Source organism: Danaus plexippus, chromosome 12 (assembly GCF_018135715.1).
Source record: "Danaus plexippus chromosome 12, MEX_DaPlex, whole genome shotgun sequence".
NCBI classification, from domain to species: Eukaryota; Metazoa; Arthropoda; class Insecta; order Lepidoptera; family Nymphalidae; genus Danaus; species Danaus plexippus.
Window position 1 is genome coordinate 5,605,273 of NC_083545.1, and position 17,240 is coordinate 5,622,512.

General features: G+C 30.3%; 2 protein-coding genes across 4 annotated transcripts; one reads left to right on the plus strand and one right to left on the minus strand.

Moving 5' to 3' along the window:
* Positions 1 to 374: 374 nt before the first annotated feature.
* Positions 375 to 16,444, minus strand: LOC116772550 (uncharacterized). 3 transcript variants are annotated; one of them, XM_061522369.1, is made up of 6 exons: positions 16,356 to 16,444; positions 2,145 to 2,310; positions 1,890 to 2,002; positions 1,458 to 1,550; positions 1,251 to 1,381; positions 375 to 648 (listed from the first exon to the last, which is right to left on the minus strand). In XM_061522369.1, the coding sequence occupies exons 2-6, from the start codon at positions 2,263 to 2,265 to the stop codon at positions 453 to 455; spliced, it is 654 nt and encodes a 217-aa protein (XP_061378353.1). In that variant the 5' UTR covers positions 2,266 to 2,310; positions 16,356 to 16,444; the 3' UTR covers positions 375 to 452. The 3 variants fall into 3 exon arrangements, with proteins under 3 accessions (XP_061378353.1, XP_061378354.1, XP_032520667.2); XM_061522370.1 differs by lacking the exon at positions 16,356 to 16,444 and adding an exon at positions 4,121 to 4,209; XM_032664776.2 differs by lacking the exon at positions 16,356 to 16,444 and adding an exon at positions 2,970 to 3,153.
* Positions 4,262 to 5,642, plus strand: LOC116772551 (uncharacterized). Its single transcript, XM_061522371.1, has 2 exons — positions 4,262 to 4,367; positions 4,433 to 5,642. The coding sequence occupies exons 1-2, from the start codon at positions 4,340 to 4,342 to the stop codon at positions 4,993 to 4,995; spliced, it is 591 nt and encodes a 196-aa protein (XP_061378355.1). The 5' UTR covers positions 4,262 to 4,339; the 3' UTR covers positions 4,996 to 5,642.
* Positions 16,445 to 17,240: the final 796 nt, after the last annotated feature.

Consider the following 17,240-nt stretch of genomic DNA (forward strand, 5'->3'; position numbering starts at 1 on the left):
TCGCAAATAATTATGCTCGTGTTATAAGCGCATACAAATATTTGCAGGGCCTTTATACAATATCTCCTTTGTTTATACGCTACAATATTAACACAGTTAAAAATGACCATTAAAAGGGACTGATTAAAAACTCCATGGCGGTAAACTCGCTTTGCAAATAACATGAAATATTCAGAAGTAAATTAAACTTTGGTTACAAACTAGCTTTCACCTTCGGTTTTGGTCGGAGTATTTTTTATTTAAATTCACCGAGTACCAGCGTGTATTAATATAAAGATTGGCCGTGATTTATCACTTCTAATTTTCATAGACAACTATCCCATAGTATACGATACGATACGCCGAAAACAACCTTGAAATAAAACAACAAATAGTTTTCGTACATAATTTAAGTATATTTTTTTTACTAAATACAAACAAAGGACAACTTGAAATTTACATATATCAAAGGATCACTCGAATATGTTCTCCAAATCTTCTTTGGAGTTCACGTAGCACGACTCGTTCTGCACGCGAGTGTTCACGTACACTCTGACACATGTGTTGTGCTCGGAGCTGCGTTTTACGAAAGACGCGTTCGCGCCTCGCAGCTTGTGAAGCGGATACTTCACTATGCAATTAAGAAGGAGGCGTTCCGCTATTTTGTAACTGTCGAAAATTTTATGCGATATCAATGTTTATTTATGATAATTTATATCTAATGCAATCTTTACGTCGGAGTTTAATTTAAAACTACTGAAAGAAAATCTTCAATAACTATTTACAACTATAGGTCCTACTCGTCTATTTAGTCAAGTCCTGGAAGTTCGTCAAGAGTTACCGCTACAGAGTAGGGTAACCTTAGTACGTGTTCGTGAGCTAACCACAAATATTGTGTATTTTGAATTCACTACTAAGGATGCCAGTATATAATACCAGACGACAAAACTACGTCTCTATAAGGGTTCTTTTTTGATTTTATTTAAAAAATACCATTAACACTACAACTATATAAACATGTACTGGTCAAACAAATAATATTATGATAAAAAATTTCCACTTAAAATAATGGATATACTGCTTATGAGATGTAAGATATGTATGCAAAACTTAAAATAAGCAAAAACACGTTAAATAGACGAAATGCAATTGAATTTTTTACGACCAACGCACGAAGTTGAAGAAAAATTTACATAGATTATATAAGTAATGCGAGTTGTAATGTTTAGAGTACAAACAGGTTAGTCGCATGAGTCAAAATGTTTTATTACTCGTAGGGATTTATACAATCCATTCTTATGACGTTGTAACCTTGGTCTTGTGCTTGAGACATTGACTTCTCAGCGAGCCTGGTACCCAGACCCTGTCGTCTAAACTCCGGTAGAACTGCCAACATTTTAATCTACAAACGCAGTTTTCTGTAAAATCTGAGGAACTGATGATTTCTATGTAAAAAAAAAAAAAAAAAAAAAAATTACCTCGAAAACCTTCGGTTGCTTATATATATTCCACAGATTAGGCGTCTCTTGCAACTTTGCGTTGAAGTAAAGAAAATCCTTTGTGTTCGGGTCCTGTCGTGTGAAAGGTCATTTATTTGGAGATTTTTATGTCATTATGTTAAAATAATTAAAACAGCGCTAAGCTAAGTTCTCGGGTTGAAATAACGTGGACTTCACAACGGAGAATACCGGGACACTATCGGGATTTAAACCTTCGACTTCTGCATGCTTAGTCCGAGTCGGCATCGTCACACTATATACGGAGCGTTAATAGTTTTGTATTAATAAATCTTAGCACATCACAGTATCAACGCGGGTTATTGAATGTGAAACGGGAAAGGCTTCGTATGTAACAACAATACAAACATACACTATGTAATGTAGCGTTTCAGATTATATATATTAATTTACTTGTCTATAAAAAGCATAGTTTCTTAAGTTTTGACAATCAACTGGACTGGTCGCGAAATTAACGCAAATCCCAGCTACCCTTCCGTCTTCTGTTTTGGCGAAAATTGTGTTGCCTGTTGAAATAAAACTATAATTATAGCACAGATAATATTGATTAAATAACGAAATAGATTAAAAATAAACCATTGCTTGCATTAGTAAAGTTATAATCTGTATGTACGGATATATAGAGCAATAAAAATGGTAGTATTTTACCCTGTTTCATGAGACTAACGAGGTATTCATCAAGCGCATTGTCGTTTGAGAGGTCCATCTTCCGTGTTCGCACCAGCACGTGTTCTGTGAGGTAATGGGTCTTTATGAGGTCTACAGCCATTTCATGATCCTGCTTTTTGACCAGGTGGATAGAAAATACATCCGGCTGGTAAATAAAATACATTAATTGAAGTGATTTTTTTGTTGCAGAAAGTACGATTGTGTTTTTAGATATTAAGTTGTTCGTAGGTGTGTTACAGAGTGTTATATCCAAACTCCATGTAGGTAACGTTTAATTTTTTAAATCATTACCTTTTTTTTTAAATATTTAATACTAAAGGAAGATACAAGAACAGATAGGAGAATTATATGCGTAGTGGCAGATGCGAGACTAAATGTATTTATATGAAAGTTTAACCAAAGAACTAATCGTCAAACCTCGTAACAGTTCAGTTATAAAGAGAAATACAAAAACCTGAACATAAAAGCTTTCGTTATATTTGGAAACTCTTAAATTGAGATATTTACACGGGATCAGAGAAATTCACTCGAAACTAATAAACTATAAGCATATTAATACATTCTAGCGACAATTCAAACAGACTAAAATTATACAACTTAAACGAATTTCGTTTGATGTTATAGTTTGAGGGACAGTTGACAAACATATCGAAGGTCAAATAATAATTATATCGGTTTAAAGATGAAGATTTTATTGTTTATATAAATCAAGAAAAAAATTTGAAAAATAAGAAAAGTTTTGAAAAACAGAGTTTTTTAGGATTAGGTAATTTCGTCGAATAAATGATAATGAAGATGAGTTACCTGCTCTTGTTGTTGAAGAATATCTTTGATACCAAATAAACTATGACATTTTCTCGATTGCAATTTAAGAGTTTTTAATATAGATAGATTTATGACTTTTCTCGCGAAAAGCATTTTTTTAATGTTAAAAATTATATTTTATAATTACACGGCTAATTTGACGTTTCTGATAGATGTCATGAAATTTTGCAGTTGTTTTAAAATGTCAAATTTTGACATTGGCAAAATATTCCGCGATTCGATTGAAGCCATAGCATAAAAAAAATCATAACTCTTTACTAAGTTTGGATAATGTTTAGAAAATAAACTATTTTGTTTACTTAAAATTGTCTATCGTATTTTAATTAAAACTTGTACATATGCATTTAGGTTCAACTTATGTGAGCAGTTTAAAGTTTTGGACTTTCGGGTTTTAAAGGAAGGAATGAGTCGTTTCCGTCCCTCAGTACTAAAATTTTCTGTAAGAAAGCGTGTGAAATTATTAATATAATATATAAAACAAATCCAATGCTAAATGAATATATATATAGAATCGTTTCGCATAGGATAAAAATAGTATATATTATGTATATATATATTTGTAACGATAAATAAAACACAGTAATTTAATTCAAGCAGTGGTTATATTTAAAATTTGTCTTATTGTTGCTCTAATTATTATCCTACATTGACTGATAACAGATTCTTACTAGGTAGGTACCGATTTCGATTTATGATAAATAAAAGCACGATTTCCAGTCTTTTTTCAGTTTACGGTATTTTCAGGTCAGTTTTTGGCGCATACAAGGAATTTAAAAACCTTTTTTAAATTGCCTGTGTCCTTTCCATACGGTGTAGTTCATTTGTGTTAAGGAATACCTCCTCTTACGATAGACATGCAGCAGCTCTCTAATATCAATATATTCCTGTCAATTCTGATCTATATTTATATCTGCAACTATTACATCAAGAAAACCTAATTTGACTTTCCCAAAACCATTCATAAACTTTCTTACTCTCATCTTCTTCACGCGGCCATATTGTTTTAGATACGTATAAATACGATCATGAACCAAGCTTACTTTTCATTTTTGATTTACCCGTATTTCTAATTGATTTGTTATCTTAAGCTTAATTATAGAAAAATGATTTTCAAATAACTCTTTGTTTACCTGTCACATATAAACCATGTGTACAACACTAAGTAAGTGCATATTTATTAATGTTTTCTCCGTTTAAAACTATTTAGCGTCCGTAAGAGAAATCTTATCAACAGATTTAACAATTATAGCATCTTAATGGAGTAACAGTTATACGAGAACTAATTAAAAACATGATAAGAGTGTAAAAAAAAAAAATTAAATTAAAAATGTTTAATTGAATCCAATACCATGTGGCTTACTTTTGTTTATAATTTGGGTAAGTTTTTAGATGAAAATGGGCAAACAATAAAATAATTTAGATTACATTTGAATATTTCACAGGAATAGTTTTCGTAGTGCAAGAGACTTTCGGAATAAATCTCATAGATTTGGATATAAGTAACGATGGGTATGAGGATCATGATGACTATGAGATGAGTAGTGATGATATAAGAGGAACGACCAGAGAGGGACGGAGATATTGGCTCGTCTCCTCAGATCTGAATCTGAATGAACCGCCGAAGCAAGCCGATGAAGAAGAAAAGGACGAAAGACTTAAAAGCAAAATAACAACGCTCGTTGAACAGACGCTACACGACACCCAGACTAAAGTATCGTCCATACAACATCTGAAGGAACAGCACAGAAACGAGGCCCCATACAAGACAGGGTTCATTTTGAGCATGATAAAGAAGTCCAAGGACGTGTTGAACGAGCTGTTCAATGTCGCGGTTAAGCACAGAGAGGATTGGAAAGCTCTGGAACAAATGAAGGTCTTCGAATTAATTGTACACACGAACGTGGACACGACAAACCTCGTGAGGCAGCTCGTAGAGATCCACATCCAACATATGAACGCCACCATCAACAACGACAATAAAAGGAGAGTTGTTTTAATCAAATAAATTTTATATACCTATCAATAATTCGTATGTTGTAAACTTTCGTATCTTACAGGATTAGGTCAAATAATTTATAAAAGAAATATACGACCAACACGAGAGGCAGATCTAAAAGGAAAGTTAAATAATAATAATAATATAGTAATAAACGCTAATCTCATTTCATTATCGATCTTTATTAATCGATAACATTGGGAGTGTGCTTGTTTGGAATTTTTGTTAGATAGTACTTAATTCACCGGCGTGTTATAAAACTCGTACTGAATGTGAAATAAATCAGTAAGTTATTAATTATTGTTCAAACGTCAATTTAAATCAGACCAATAATATGAATATTAAAGATATTTTCGTGCTTCGTTAAGTTACCTGCATAATATATTAAGGCATATCACAATACATAATAATTAAAACAGATTTATTTCCAAATTTTAATCAAAACATTTCTTATAATATATACTCATAAAATAATGAGCCAAAAACTAATCATTATGACATATAGCGACGTTTAAATCTGTGCTATAATTAAAATTATCTAATAAAATTAAAAATGTCCAACAAATAAAACATTGACATTGGCTGTATATTCCTCGATTCCAGTCCGAACGACGCCATAGCATAAAAAAAAATATTAAAACTTTGATGAATATTAGAGTATCTACGAGTACTTGTATTTTTTAATTGTTTCTCAAACAAATTATATCATTTGTGTCGTTACAAAAGTTTTAAGACATAAATTATTAGGCGAGATAAAGCTCAAATTATCAGTAACATTAGTATGTCAGAATTAATGAAACCGCAAATAATATTAAAAAAAAATAATAATATCATCAACCTATTAAACTTTTGGAGTTTTGCGAACAGATGTCGCTGCTTTCTCCAAGTATCAGAAAATTGTCATTACTTTGTCATTAATACAACACTATCCCGCAGCAATCTATACATGACATAAAAACAAAGGCCTGAACTACAAAAGAGATTCTACCAAGACATAGACGTGTCATACCTTTAAAGTACAACCTTAAATAACGAGAAGTCGCATCTCATCTTGGCGGTAATTATTTCTCGTTTCCAGGTACGCTGATGAGGTTGCATATGCATTAGTTGATGACGTCACCTGTGCTTATACTTTACGTTATCCGTGGCAAAGATTAAGTCAAAACTGACATATAAATTATAATCTGACAGAACTTTTTGACAGCTATTTATTTAATATAATTTAAAATGAAATTTCTTATAAAGTGAGCCAATAAAATTATAACTTTTATAACGTATAGAATAATAAAATTATATTATATTATGCATTGTTTCTGAATAGTTGCTACAAATAATACTTGAAACTTCAACAGTAGATACGATAGCGAATAACTATAGAAAAATTCATGTATTGAATACACAGAATTTATGTGCCGTATAACTCTTCCCCAATTTGCACAAAAACCGACCATCTAAAGCCTGTGCATTCTATAAAACAAAAGAGCATCACAATGCTGAAATGGAAACTTTTTTTGGCTTAACAACAATGGAGTCTAGGTGAACGTGCTGCGGATGTGTTGTGGTCGCGGGGCTCTAAATTATTAATCCATATAAAATGTTAGAGGTCTGTGATAGCGTTCGCACCACGACGAAACTACTGGATCCTGTAAAACAATAATAAGTTAAAACTTAATATATATACACTTATGAATAAAAAAAAGACATACAACTGTTTAGTTAAGAGTGTTTTCTAGCACTAACGAAAACTAAACTAATGTGAACAACGGGAACTGTCGTGGGTGTCAGCTAGTTATAACACTTGACATTTGCAGTAATAATATTTAATTAGTAAACCCTTAAAAGTCATAAAATGTAAAAAAAAAATCTTGTTTCTTATTCTGGCTCAAATGCTTTAAAATATGCTCTCTAAATTCAAATTTGTTTCCAAACTAAATATTAAACATTCTTCACGTAAAGAATATTAAAAAACATTTAGTAGGTAAGTCTTTATGAATAAAACTTTATTTCTTCAAATATACATATATTTTTAATTTTAACACTTATGTTATTCTTTTTAATTTAATAAATAAATCTTAAAGTTTGATAGATGTTTTTAATCTATTTAAATATGTAGATGTCAAATAAGCTTTGACGTTAGTGACAGTATTCATGTTGTTACTAAAAAACAATAATTATAAGTACTAATTTCCCCGAATCCAGTGCGAATGAAGCCATAGCATGACATTAAAAAAAGAAGTACTAATAATTTTTATAAATAATCATTTTTGAATAGTAATTGTAGTTCTAAAGTTGCCTTTTATATTCAACTAATCATTTCTTATAATAAGAGTAGAAGCGAAAACTTCGTATCCCTTTTAAAGAAAATTAGGGGAAAGGACGTACGTAGAATTAACGCAGTCAAAGTTTATATAGGGTAGAAGTGCATGGATATTTATTCATATATAAATGTATTAGAAGTTTTATAATTGTATTTATTCATGTATAAAAATTAAATAAGTTAAAATACATAGTACTTTACTACTACGATTTTGATTTTTAACACACTTAAGACATCAGTTTTTTGAATGCTATGGCTTCATTCGCACTTGAATCGTGGAATATTTTGCCGAAGACAACGTTTTTATTTGTTGGACGAATTATAATATTGATCAATTCTTACCGATTCCCCAGTGTGTCTTGTCACTAATTATCAAACATAATAATATTTTTATACTGTTCTTAAACTTGAAATAATCAATAAGTTGTGGTTAGAAACCAACAGATCAAAATATCCCTGTAATACCTTTTGGGGTTTTGAAAAACAGCTCGAAAATTTATAAAAGGTCGGTATTATGACAGTTTTTTAGAAATTGAATTTGACATTGCTGTATGCCTTCTCAGTTAACCAATCAAATGTAACAAATGAAGTTATTTTAACCGAAAGTAGTTTAAGTAGGTTAAGAATATTTTTTATTCCTATTTTTTTGACAATTAAAATTTTTATTAAATTAATTTGTCATAAGTTTGAATAATGTTATTCACTATCGTTAACATGAATAGCTTATCGTAATGATTAAATGTATTCCAATAAAATTATTGAATAAAATTTACATATATATTTCTTTTATTTTTTTAATAAAACTCCATGTATCAATTCCATATAAATATTTCGTGTATTCTGCTGACAGAATAGCGTCCAACTTTCGCTGGCCGTTCGCCCAAATATCCTATACCGCGACCAATACATCTTGATACATACAATAATTATATACAGTTAAAATATTTACAGTAAATTAATATTATATAAAAAATGTCTATAAGCGTTAGCCTCCAAGCTTTAAAGTTATTCAGCCACTATGTATACAAACTAGTATGTGATTTCCGAACGGTATGTGTTTTCCACAGAGAAAACTTAGTTATATCTATAAATAAAAACAAGGAAACAGTTGCTGAATATTTTATATATCTGTTTAAAAAAATAAAATTACTACTCGAAGCAAGTAACTAAAATTCAGTTTAATAAAATATTTCTATTCTATATTATAGTTAATAATTATTTGATATTTTTAAAAATACCGATTTATTTGAAATATTCAATACATTGATATCTCGCTTGTTTTTTTTTACATCGAATGATGTAATACCCAATGACATTGAATGTTACGTCTGTCAAGCATATCACAGATAAAAATAAATTCGAATTGAAACGATCAAAACCATAAGTCCAACATCAGTTGCTGTGTCCAGCCCGCGACTTGGGCAGTTTCTTTCATTCGGAGCAGAATTCACAACTAATTGTGGCATTAAACAATAGAACCTCTTAGCAATGCAAGTAACGCGCTACCATTGTGCATTTATATACAAACGTTTCGCATTTCACATTCAAAGAATAAAAATTTTGCGAGAAATTGTTTGGAACTCTTTTGAAAACGGACAGGTAATGATGAGAGTTCTAATGGAAATATTTATATACAGTGTTTTATATTAAGTAACGAATGTTTTGTTAGCTATTAGAATACTCGAAAGTAATTTTCGTTTTTATATAGCAATTAATTAGAAATTAATAAGAATAACATACATACCTATTGGCTGAATATACTGTGCACATTAACGGTAACTAACTACAAATTAGGAATTGAATTTATAAATAAAAAATGGCTGAATAATTAATTATTTTAATTACATTAGCATTCTTTTATTATTTAATAAACGTTTGCTTACCAGTGATTCATTGGCAAAGCTCAAAGTGTATTATTTGATACACAAATCAAATGATCACAATGTACTAACATTATAAATATTAATGTGATTAAGACCTTAAGTTTATAACATTAAGACTTAAAATTAATAACGATCCAGTGGTATTTATGTCATTTTAACATCATCTTTGTAATATAATAGGGGATGGAAGGGGCGTGTTCGAAATATAATCAAGAGTAGAATTACAATAAACTTACTGGGAGGTATTGTTGTGACGTAATTGTTATTAAATAACCCCTAACCTTCTGACAATCATTTAATTAAGTATTTCTATGCTAATTGACAATAATACAAATAAGTATAGTATAAAGATATCCTAAAGATATTCATATTGTAAAGTAAATAAAGAATATAACCAAATTTTTTTTGTTTATTTAATAAAGGGAAATCAATATATTTCCAGCTCCTTTCAAAGTACTTTAATATACATGAAATATAGTTGGTGACAGAATGTCAAGCCTAAACAATTTATACATCTGCGTCATATGTCATAAATACAATTATGACATTCGACGGAGCTCTGTGATCTATGCTACAAATGACATAAGGCATAACAAGCCAATAACAAAGCGTGGGCTACTCCGTGGTAATCAGTGAGTCTGAGCCTTCACAATACGGCTATTACATTTGCTCAATAATTGCCACCCCATAACTCCCCGTACATACCCACAAACTAGATGTCTTGCTTTATATCTATTGTATAAGTGGAATTGATTAGTTTACGTGGTAATGAAAATTATGATTATAAACTTGTAATTCAAGTTTACTCTGAATTTTTACGAATATACCGCGAAAAAAGTTTTGAATTTAGAATTAAATCTAAATTAGGTAAAATTTCAAAGTTATAAATATATCATAGTAAAATATTAAGTATATCGTTTGAAGATTTGATAATGATAATAAAATTTATTAATTATCTGTAACACAATATATTGAAACTGGCTGTATTTTAAAAGTACATGCCCTTTTAAAAAAAAACATGTAGATAGTAATTAGCGTTGTTTGGTCAAAGGGTATTTACATCAGTTTAGTAGATTTGCGGAGTCTGCGGTCTGCCTAATTCATTAGGACTTGATTAGGGTAAACTGATGTACATTTACGATCAAACTATTTAATTTAAATATATTTGAAGCTATTTTTACTTTTTTTTATTTCACTTTGATGTTTTTAAAAACAGTATATTATAAAATTTTGGTTGACCACAGTATACAATATAATTTATTTATTTATTATATTATGTCTTTCACATGTCTAGAAAAAACATATCAATAATATTTCTTTGTTAATTTATTTTAAATTATATAAACAAAACTGTTAAAATTTAATATTTAGAAACACACTAAAAGTCATTTCAAAATTTAGGGATACGAAAACATTGCCAGTGAAAAAAAAATCAAATACTTAATTCGAAATTGTTACGTCAAACAACCAAACGATAATGCCATAGAGTACTATTAATTAAGATAAATGCGAAAAGCAAGATAGCTTTCACGGGCAGCAGATTAAACGACAGGGAATTAGGTAAAGTAAAATGTAAAGTGATTACTCCAAATGAACCGTGGCTCGTTAATTTGTTACCGCATTTTAATTAATTTAATTATTAAAGCTTTGATTTTTATTTTAATAATTATATTGGCAAGTACATACAATTTAGGGATAATGTCTTTGTAACTCTGGTACGTTTGTCAGTTTTTTAATTTTATTGTTATTTAAAAAAAGAAGGCCTTTGGTGTACCTAACTCTCGTAGTATTTAATTCTATGTAAATTAATTTGATAGTTTTCTTGGACTGTTATAGTCTGTATGAATTATTATTGCATTTAAATTTAAAGAATATAATTCTCTAACTATATACAGTCAGCTTACTCTTGAATATTAACATTCTACGGAACGGATGCAAAATATAAATATTTTGAAGTTTCAAATAGAGCGGAACATTCACTCAATCTATTCGATTGAAAAGAATCCAAAGAAAAGCTTGCATCCACAGGACTTTTGTATCCATTTATCAAACGGATCGCTCTGACCAGTTTACTTCAGGTGGCGGATTGATTTTTTTGGATGCTCGTCACTGAAACACGAAATCTTTGGTCAGCGGTGTCTGAAACATGAAGCGTATTGAAAAGGTTCGATTTTTAACTAGAAATTGAATTTTCTAATGCTTTAAACCTATCTAATACACTTCGTGTAATTATGTTTTAGTTAAAGGCAAATTTTAATCTATAAGAGTGCAGTATTCCGTTATGTTTCATATGAGATATCAATAATCTCGTTTTCTTCAAAGCTTTTAACATATTTGTGTTATACTATAGAATATAGGTATCGACCTTTTTGCTGTTTTAAATTAAATTCATATAATGCAACGCTAGTAATTATAGGTTGACATTTTGGCCATATTTGAAACGGAATAAAAATAAAAGCAGCTATAACGATCGGATACAAACAAAACATTTTTGTACATTATCTACTTTAGGCCCGAGGCGTATTGTGCTTTAACAAACTGCATTCGAAATTAAAATTTTTCATTCCCTCTGTCCTTACTGGAGGATCACTTTGATTATATTCCCTCCACCGCTACATAATTGGGATATTCCGAGTACAATGCTCTTGCACATTCATTCGTTTTAGGTATTATACAATTTCCATTCACGGCCACAATGCCAACCGGCGCGATTCATTCCCGTTTTCGCTTAGTGATTGCTTAGTCCTTTTGAATTTTCCATCATAATGTACTTACCTTAACCTTTGTTATGTTTTATGGAATCTTAAGAAGCTCCATTCTACTTGGAAAATTAATGCTGAAATGACGGTTTTCGCTTCATAATCAAATCTCGGTTTCGTATTGTTAGAGGCATAATAATCACGACTAAAATTCAGTGTTTCCTAAAATTTTAGTAACATTTGGGTCTTATTATTGAGATTGTCTTTGTTCTTAATTAAGTTTATTGCGAATTCTCTTTATATTTATTATATTTAGTTGAAATATTAAATATAACATAATAATGGACGTTTTCACAAACAAGAGAATGCAGATTGCTTTTATCTTTACCTCAAAGCTTTTATTAAGCCTTTTATCTCATGTACACTCTTTGTTTTTATATGTGACTTCTATCTTGTACGAGCAATTAGTCACTAATGCAATTATATATATAAAATAAATAGATATAGCTCGAATTAAAGATTACTCCAAATATGAAAATTGATAATTTATTTTATATCTATTTTTGTAAGATTTAATGAATACTAAAACAAAAAACCACAAGAATATTGTGAATTTTTTTTTAAATAAATAACACAATACTGAAAAATCGTATTAAAACGAATACGATAACGGTTCAGGGTTACCATTATAAAAGAAAACGTAAATTCATTAATTTTCTTTAATAAAACAATCCTTAGAATGGAATTATAATAATCAAAATAATGAACATTCCAACAAGTAACATCGGCTGGCAGATATAAATTGTACGGATATATATAAAATATAAAATTTAGCTAATCCAATGAACGTAAAACACGAATGTTGGGATTCTTGACAAACAATTACTTGCATCGCGATTCTAAAATGGTACTTCAATCTTTTAAGGCGAATTACCGCATCGCAATATGTGGCGCGGCAGGCCGTGACGTCATCAAGTAATGCAACCGGCGACACCTGCTCCAGGTCTCTGGATGTGACATCCAGACGATATAATGTCGTTTGATATATTTTAAAACAGCCGTAATATGTTTTACCCTATGTCATAGTCGGATTAATCTATTTCTTTTATTTGTTATTAGCTACAAATACGACGAAATATTCATGCTTTTTCTAACCAGCCAGTACGTTTTTCTGTTATATTAAAATTTAATTCTTACCATTAGTAAACCTCTCATTTTTATTTATCTCTAATTGAAGGTATTAAGTAATTTATCTTCATTTAAATTTTCTCCTTAAAGCTATAACACTTCTATTTCCTATGATTCCAAGTTATAGCAGGTGCAAGATTGATTACTTCGCCGGTACCGGGACATGCATGCACCTACTAATTAACGGTGTCATAGTGTAGTGCCAACACAATGGCTAACGAAAAACACCTTTTGAAAAAAAAAAAAAGCATTTGCAACCCTGGATACAGATAATACAGATATGGAGATGCGAAAACTCTTTTTATTAAACCTCTTTTCGTATCTGTGATACTTGTTACTTAAAAAAATATTTCGTGTACCTACTAGTTGTATAAATCATCAACTATATTTATTGAAAGTGTTATGAAAGCGAGTCAAAAATATTATTTATATTAAGGTAGGTATGTACATATATTCCAAAGTAAATCATGACATGAAATATAAAATTACATTTTAATATCCCGAGTAATAATACGTCGATATTAACAAATAAAGCAAACACCTTATGTAAGAATTTTGACAGCAGACATAGCGTTCAACATAAATTACAAAATGGAAATCGCGGCCCGTCGACGCTGAATACATTAATATTGGATATTGAATATATTTATTTTATACCGAAAATATTGAATGAATCGCAAAATGCGAGCCGAATGGAAACCAAGTGATATTCCCAGGAGTTTTATTTGAAATGAGTTCGCATTAACGTTTATTGATAATCTGCTTTAGCGCATTTTCCTGTTACATTAAAAACCGGCGGGAGTTATTCTTTTGAATGTGATATTGTGATCGTCTATCTCCTGTATGTTATGTTAAAACATTCACAATTACAGATTTATATTTTTTTTTTTATAAAAGAAAATTTAATTGTTTACCAACAAAAGTATTTCTGTAATATCCCTTGTTGATTGGAAAATGAAATCGAATTGCTGCGTTCCAAATTATGTTTATTTGTTAAATAGAATTTATTAATTCGGATGCGAGTTATAAATTTTGCGTAATATTCAATAGCAATGTAAATAATTTTACACGTTCAAATAATCGTTTAAATTAATATCCGTATCATTTTTACATTTACAAACAAACACGTCAAGTTAAATAAAACCGATAAAATAATGACCAACTTCAAAAAAAACACTAAGAGAAAAGTTTTTAAGTTGGGACTTTATCTATTGGTGAAGTCCCATTCACTTTATTTAATTATAATAAAATCGATTAAATATTCCTCTTGTCGATGGTGAATAAAAAAAAAACAAACGAAATTATAGTACCTAATGGTTTTAAAAGTAATAAAATTGTTGATTGTTAAAATCTGTCATAAATGTTATGGAAACTGATTTCAGACTTTCAATTTCAAAAGACGCAAGACAATTTTCATTCATATGGTAACATTAGCATGAGAAACTATCTAACGTAAACTATTGTTTTACTAAACAAAGTCAATACACAAAAGAAATTATGTATAAGTTCTTTAATCTATTTTTACATAATGCAAATCCAATTCGTCGTCTGATAGTTTTCCGAAAGCCTTAATAGTATAATAAATATTCCTTTGCATAGACCTTAAAAATCTCTATTGGTAAACGTCAAACGTCAAGAAAAGTTTAAGACGACCAAAAATTGTCTTTATCAATTTGGCCGACATTATCCGTATAGAAACACCTTTGTATCATCATAAAACAAATGAACTGTAAATATTTTTGTCATAATATATTTAAATATAAAACGAAATGTACTTTAATTTACAAAATTGTACAATACGTTCAACAATAGAATAAAAAAAACAGAACAGTTAAATGATAAACAAATCGGATTAATGAAGGGAAGTAGCGGTGCGGGGGCGGCCATTTTAATCAACTTTGCGAGCCGATGGCGCCGACAATACAACGGCGTGCAATCAATTTGTCTATTCAATCATCTCTCTGCTATTGAAAAATGGATTTAAATTAAAAAGTTTACTCAGCCTCATGGTGGATATTTTCATTTATTATTTCTGCAAGACGTCTTTTGTTGTTATGATGAAATATCAGCCTCGAATATTATGTGATTTATTTCTTTCGATGCCTTTGTTTATCTGTAGTTGAGATGTTCGTTATGACCTCGAAAAAGGTTTTAATGTGAAACAAAATGAATCAAATTTTAATATCGTCATAAAATCATTCAAACACACGATAGAATACAAGTGTATGTCCATTGTTGTATTTCTTTTACATGTCAATTTGGTGAATGTGATTAAAAATAACAGACCGCCCCTATAATAGCTGCGATTAATAGCATGAGAGTTGGTTCCGTAGCGAGGAAAGAGTGCAATCACATTAGCGGGTGAACCCTAAAATTTTAATCTGAGCCACAATGGGAGAAATCGCTGATTGCAGCCAGCGCGCATATGCATAGTCTTTGGGGATCGCTTTGTGTGTACTTAAGGAACAAATAATTATAAGTCTCTATTCAATTTGATTTTATTTTTGTTGTACATGACATTTGGATGTATCATAGTTTTTTTACATTTCTAGTTTTAATATTAGAAGTTTATAGAGGAAATTTTTTTATTTGTACCTTTGTTGACACAAAATATTGTTTTGTATAATGTCGAAAGAAAGTTTGTCGGTGTGATAGAAATCAGAGTTTTTTTTTTTAATATTTATCGTATAAATTATTTTGATGAGCCTTCAAATATAATATAACAGAATATACTTAAGTGCAAAATGTTAGGCACTTTTTAATATGCATCATAAATTACATATTTTGATACGTATTCCCTTATAGTGTCCGGTAGTGTAAAGCGCGTAACAGGGTAGGGACGAATTGTTTTATAATAATACCATGTCGAGATGTACTCACAAAGGCAACAACCGGCCCCTCTAGGTAACATGTTGTTTATGGCCATTTAATCATGTCCAATTTGTGTTTTCTCTTAAATTATATTTGAATAGTTTTATTTAAAGCAAGTTTTCACAGGTCACTGCCGCTTACGCAATAATTTACTATATAATTATAATTATTTTGTACGCTATTTGTACGTACAATGGTAGATTGTATTTTTTTTCAGTTTCATAGAAAACTTTCGTTTTAACAGTAGCATAATATACGATAATTATTTCAAATACTTATATTCAAATTAAGTTGGATTATAAACATTTTAATCTCATTCCGCCATTATGATAACAACAAAAAGTTTATATACATCTGTATAAAAACTTTTTTGTTGCGACAAAAATATTGATATAAAAAAAAAGTAAATACGGATTGAAAAGGCGAAGCGGCGTCGTAGTTGTGAACTAATTTATTCTTTGACGTAGCTCAAACGGATTTGCTCGTAGTTATTACGTTGCAGGTGTGGACGTAGTTGTTCCCTCCCCAACTCCTTCTCCCTCCCACTCCTCACACTACCAGAGTACGGTTTCGTCGCGCCTGAAAATTAATTCCTCTACATAATCAAAACTTCCGTTAGCGAACCGCCCGTTTGTAGCTTCATGCCTTTTTACTCAGTTCAATTTATTTCTTGACTCATTTTTTTTTTGTTATTACCTTGGTGGAAATTTTTGTTTATTATTACTATAATCTGTAAAGTTGCGATTTATGAAATTTTTTGTAAAACATTTCTCTCTTTTGTTGACAAGAATTGACATTAACGAATTCATAAATTTGTTTTCTATTCCTTTTTTAAGAATCTCTAATAGGTATTTTGAAGACTCTTTCTGTAGATTAAAAAAATGTCATGCGTTTTATAAAAACTTACACACCTACAGGTCGAAAACAAATTTTAACTCAATTACTTGAAAAGTTTTACCCTTAATAGTTTTTTGCAAACACGGGTTACAAGTCAGTTAAACTATCAAGAAACATCACCCAAATTCGAACCCGCTACAGCCGACTGGATCATCCGACGAACCCGGAGCCCCCTGTTATATCTGAGACAAAAAGGCCCAACGTCATAATTAAAAAAATCTCGTGCCTGCAAAGAAAGGGGGAAGTGGCGCGAAGCAAGACGGATGGGGCGCCACAGAGGGGATTCGCAAAGACAATGCCGCTTTGGAAGCGATGCTTAATCATAAATATATCAAGCGGAGACATTCAGGCTCTGAGCACACTTGTGACAATCCACATATGCATTAAAATATTATAAAC

Excerpts from the sequence above, each read along its gene's own strand:
- LOC116772550 (XM_032664776.2), bottom strand. The coding sequence starts at position 3,083 with ATGCTTTTCGCGAGAAAAGTCATAAATCTATCTATATTAAAAACTCTT. Across the intron at positions 2,311-2,969 it reads TTCTTCAACAACAAGAGCAG|CCGGATGTATTTTCTATCCA; the intron begins GTAACTCATCTT and ends TTTATTTACCAG. Across the intron at positions 2,003-2,144 it reads CGTTAGTCTCATGAAACAGG|GCAACACAATTTTCGCCAAA; the intron begins GTAAAATACTAC and ends TTATTTCAACAG.
- LOC116772551 (XM_061522371.1), top strand. The coding sequence starts at position 4,340 with ATGTGGCTTACTTTTGTTTATAATTTGG. Across the intron at positions 4,368-4,432 it reads TACTTTTGTTTATAATTTGG|GAATAGTTTTCGTAGTGCAA; the intron begins GTAAGTTTTTAG and ends AATATTTCACAG.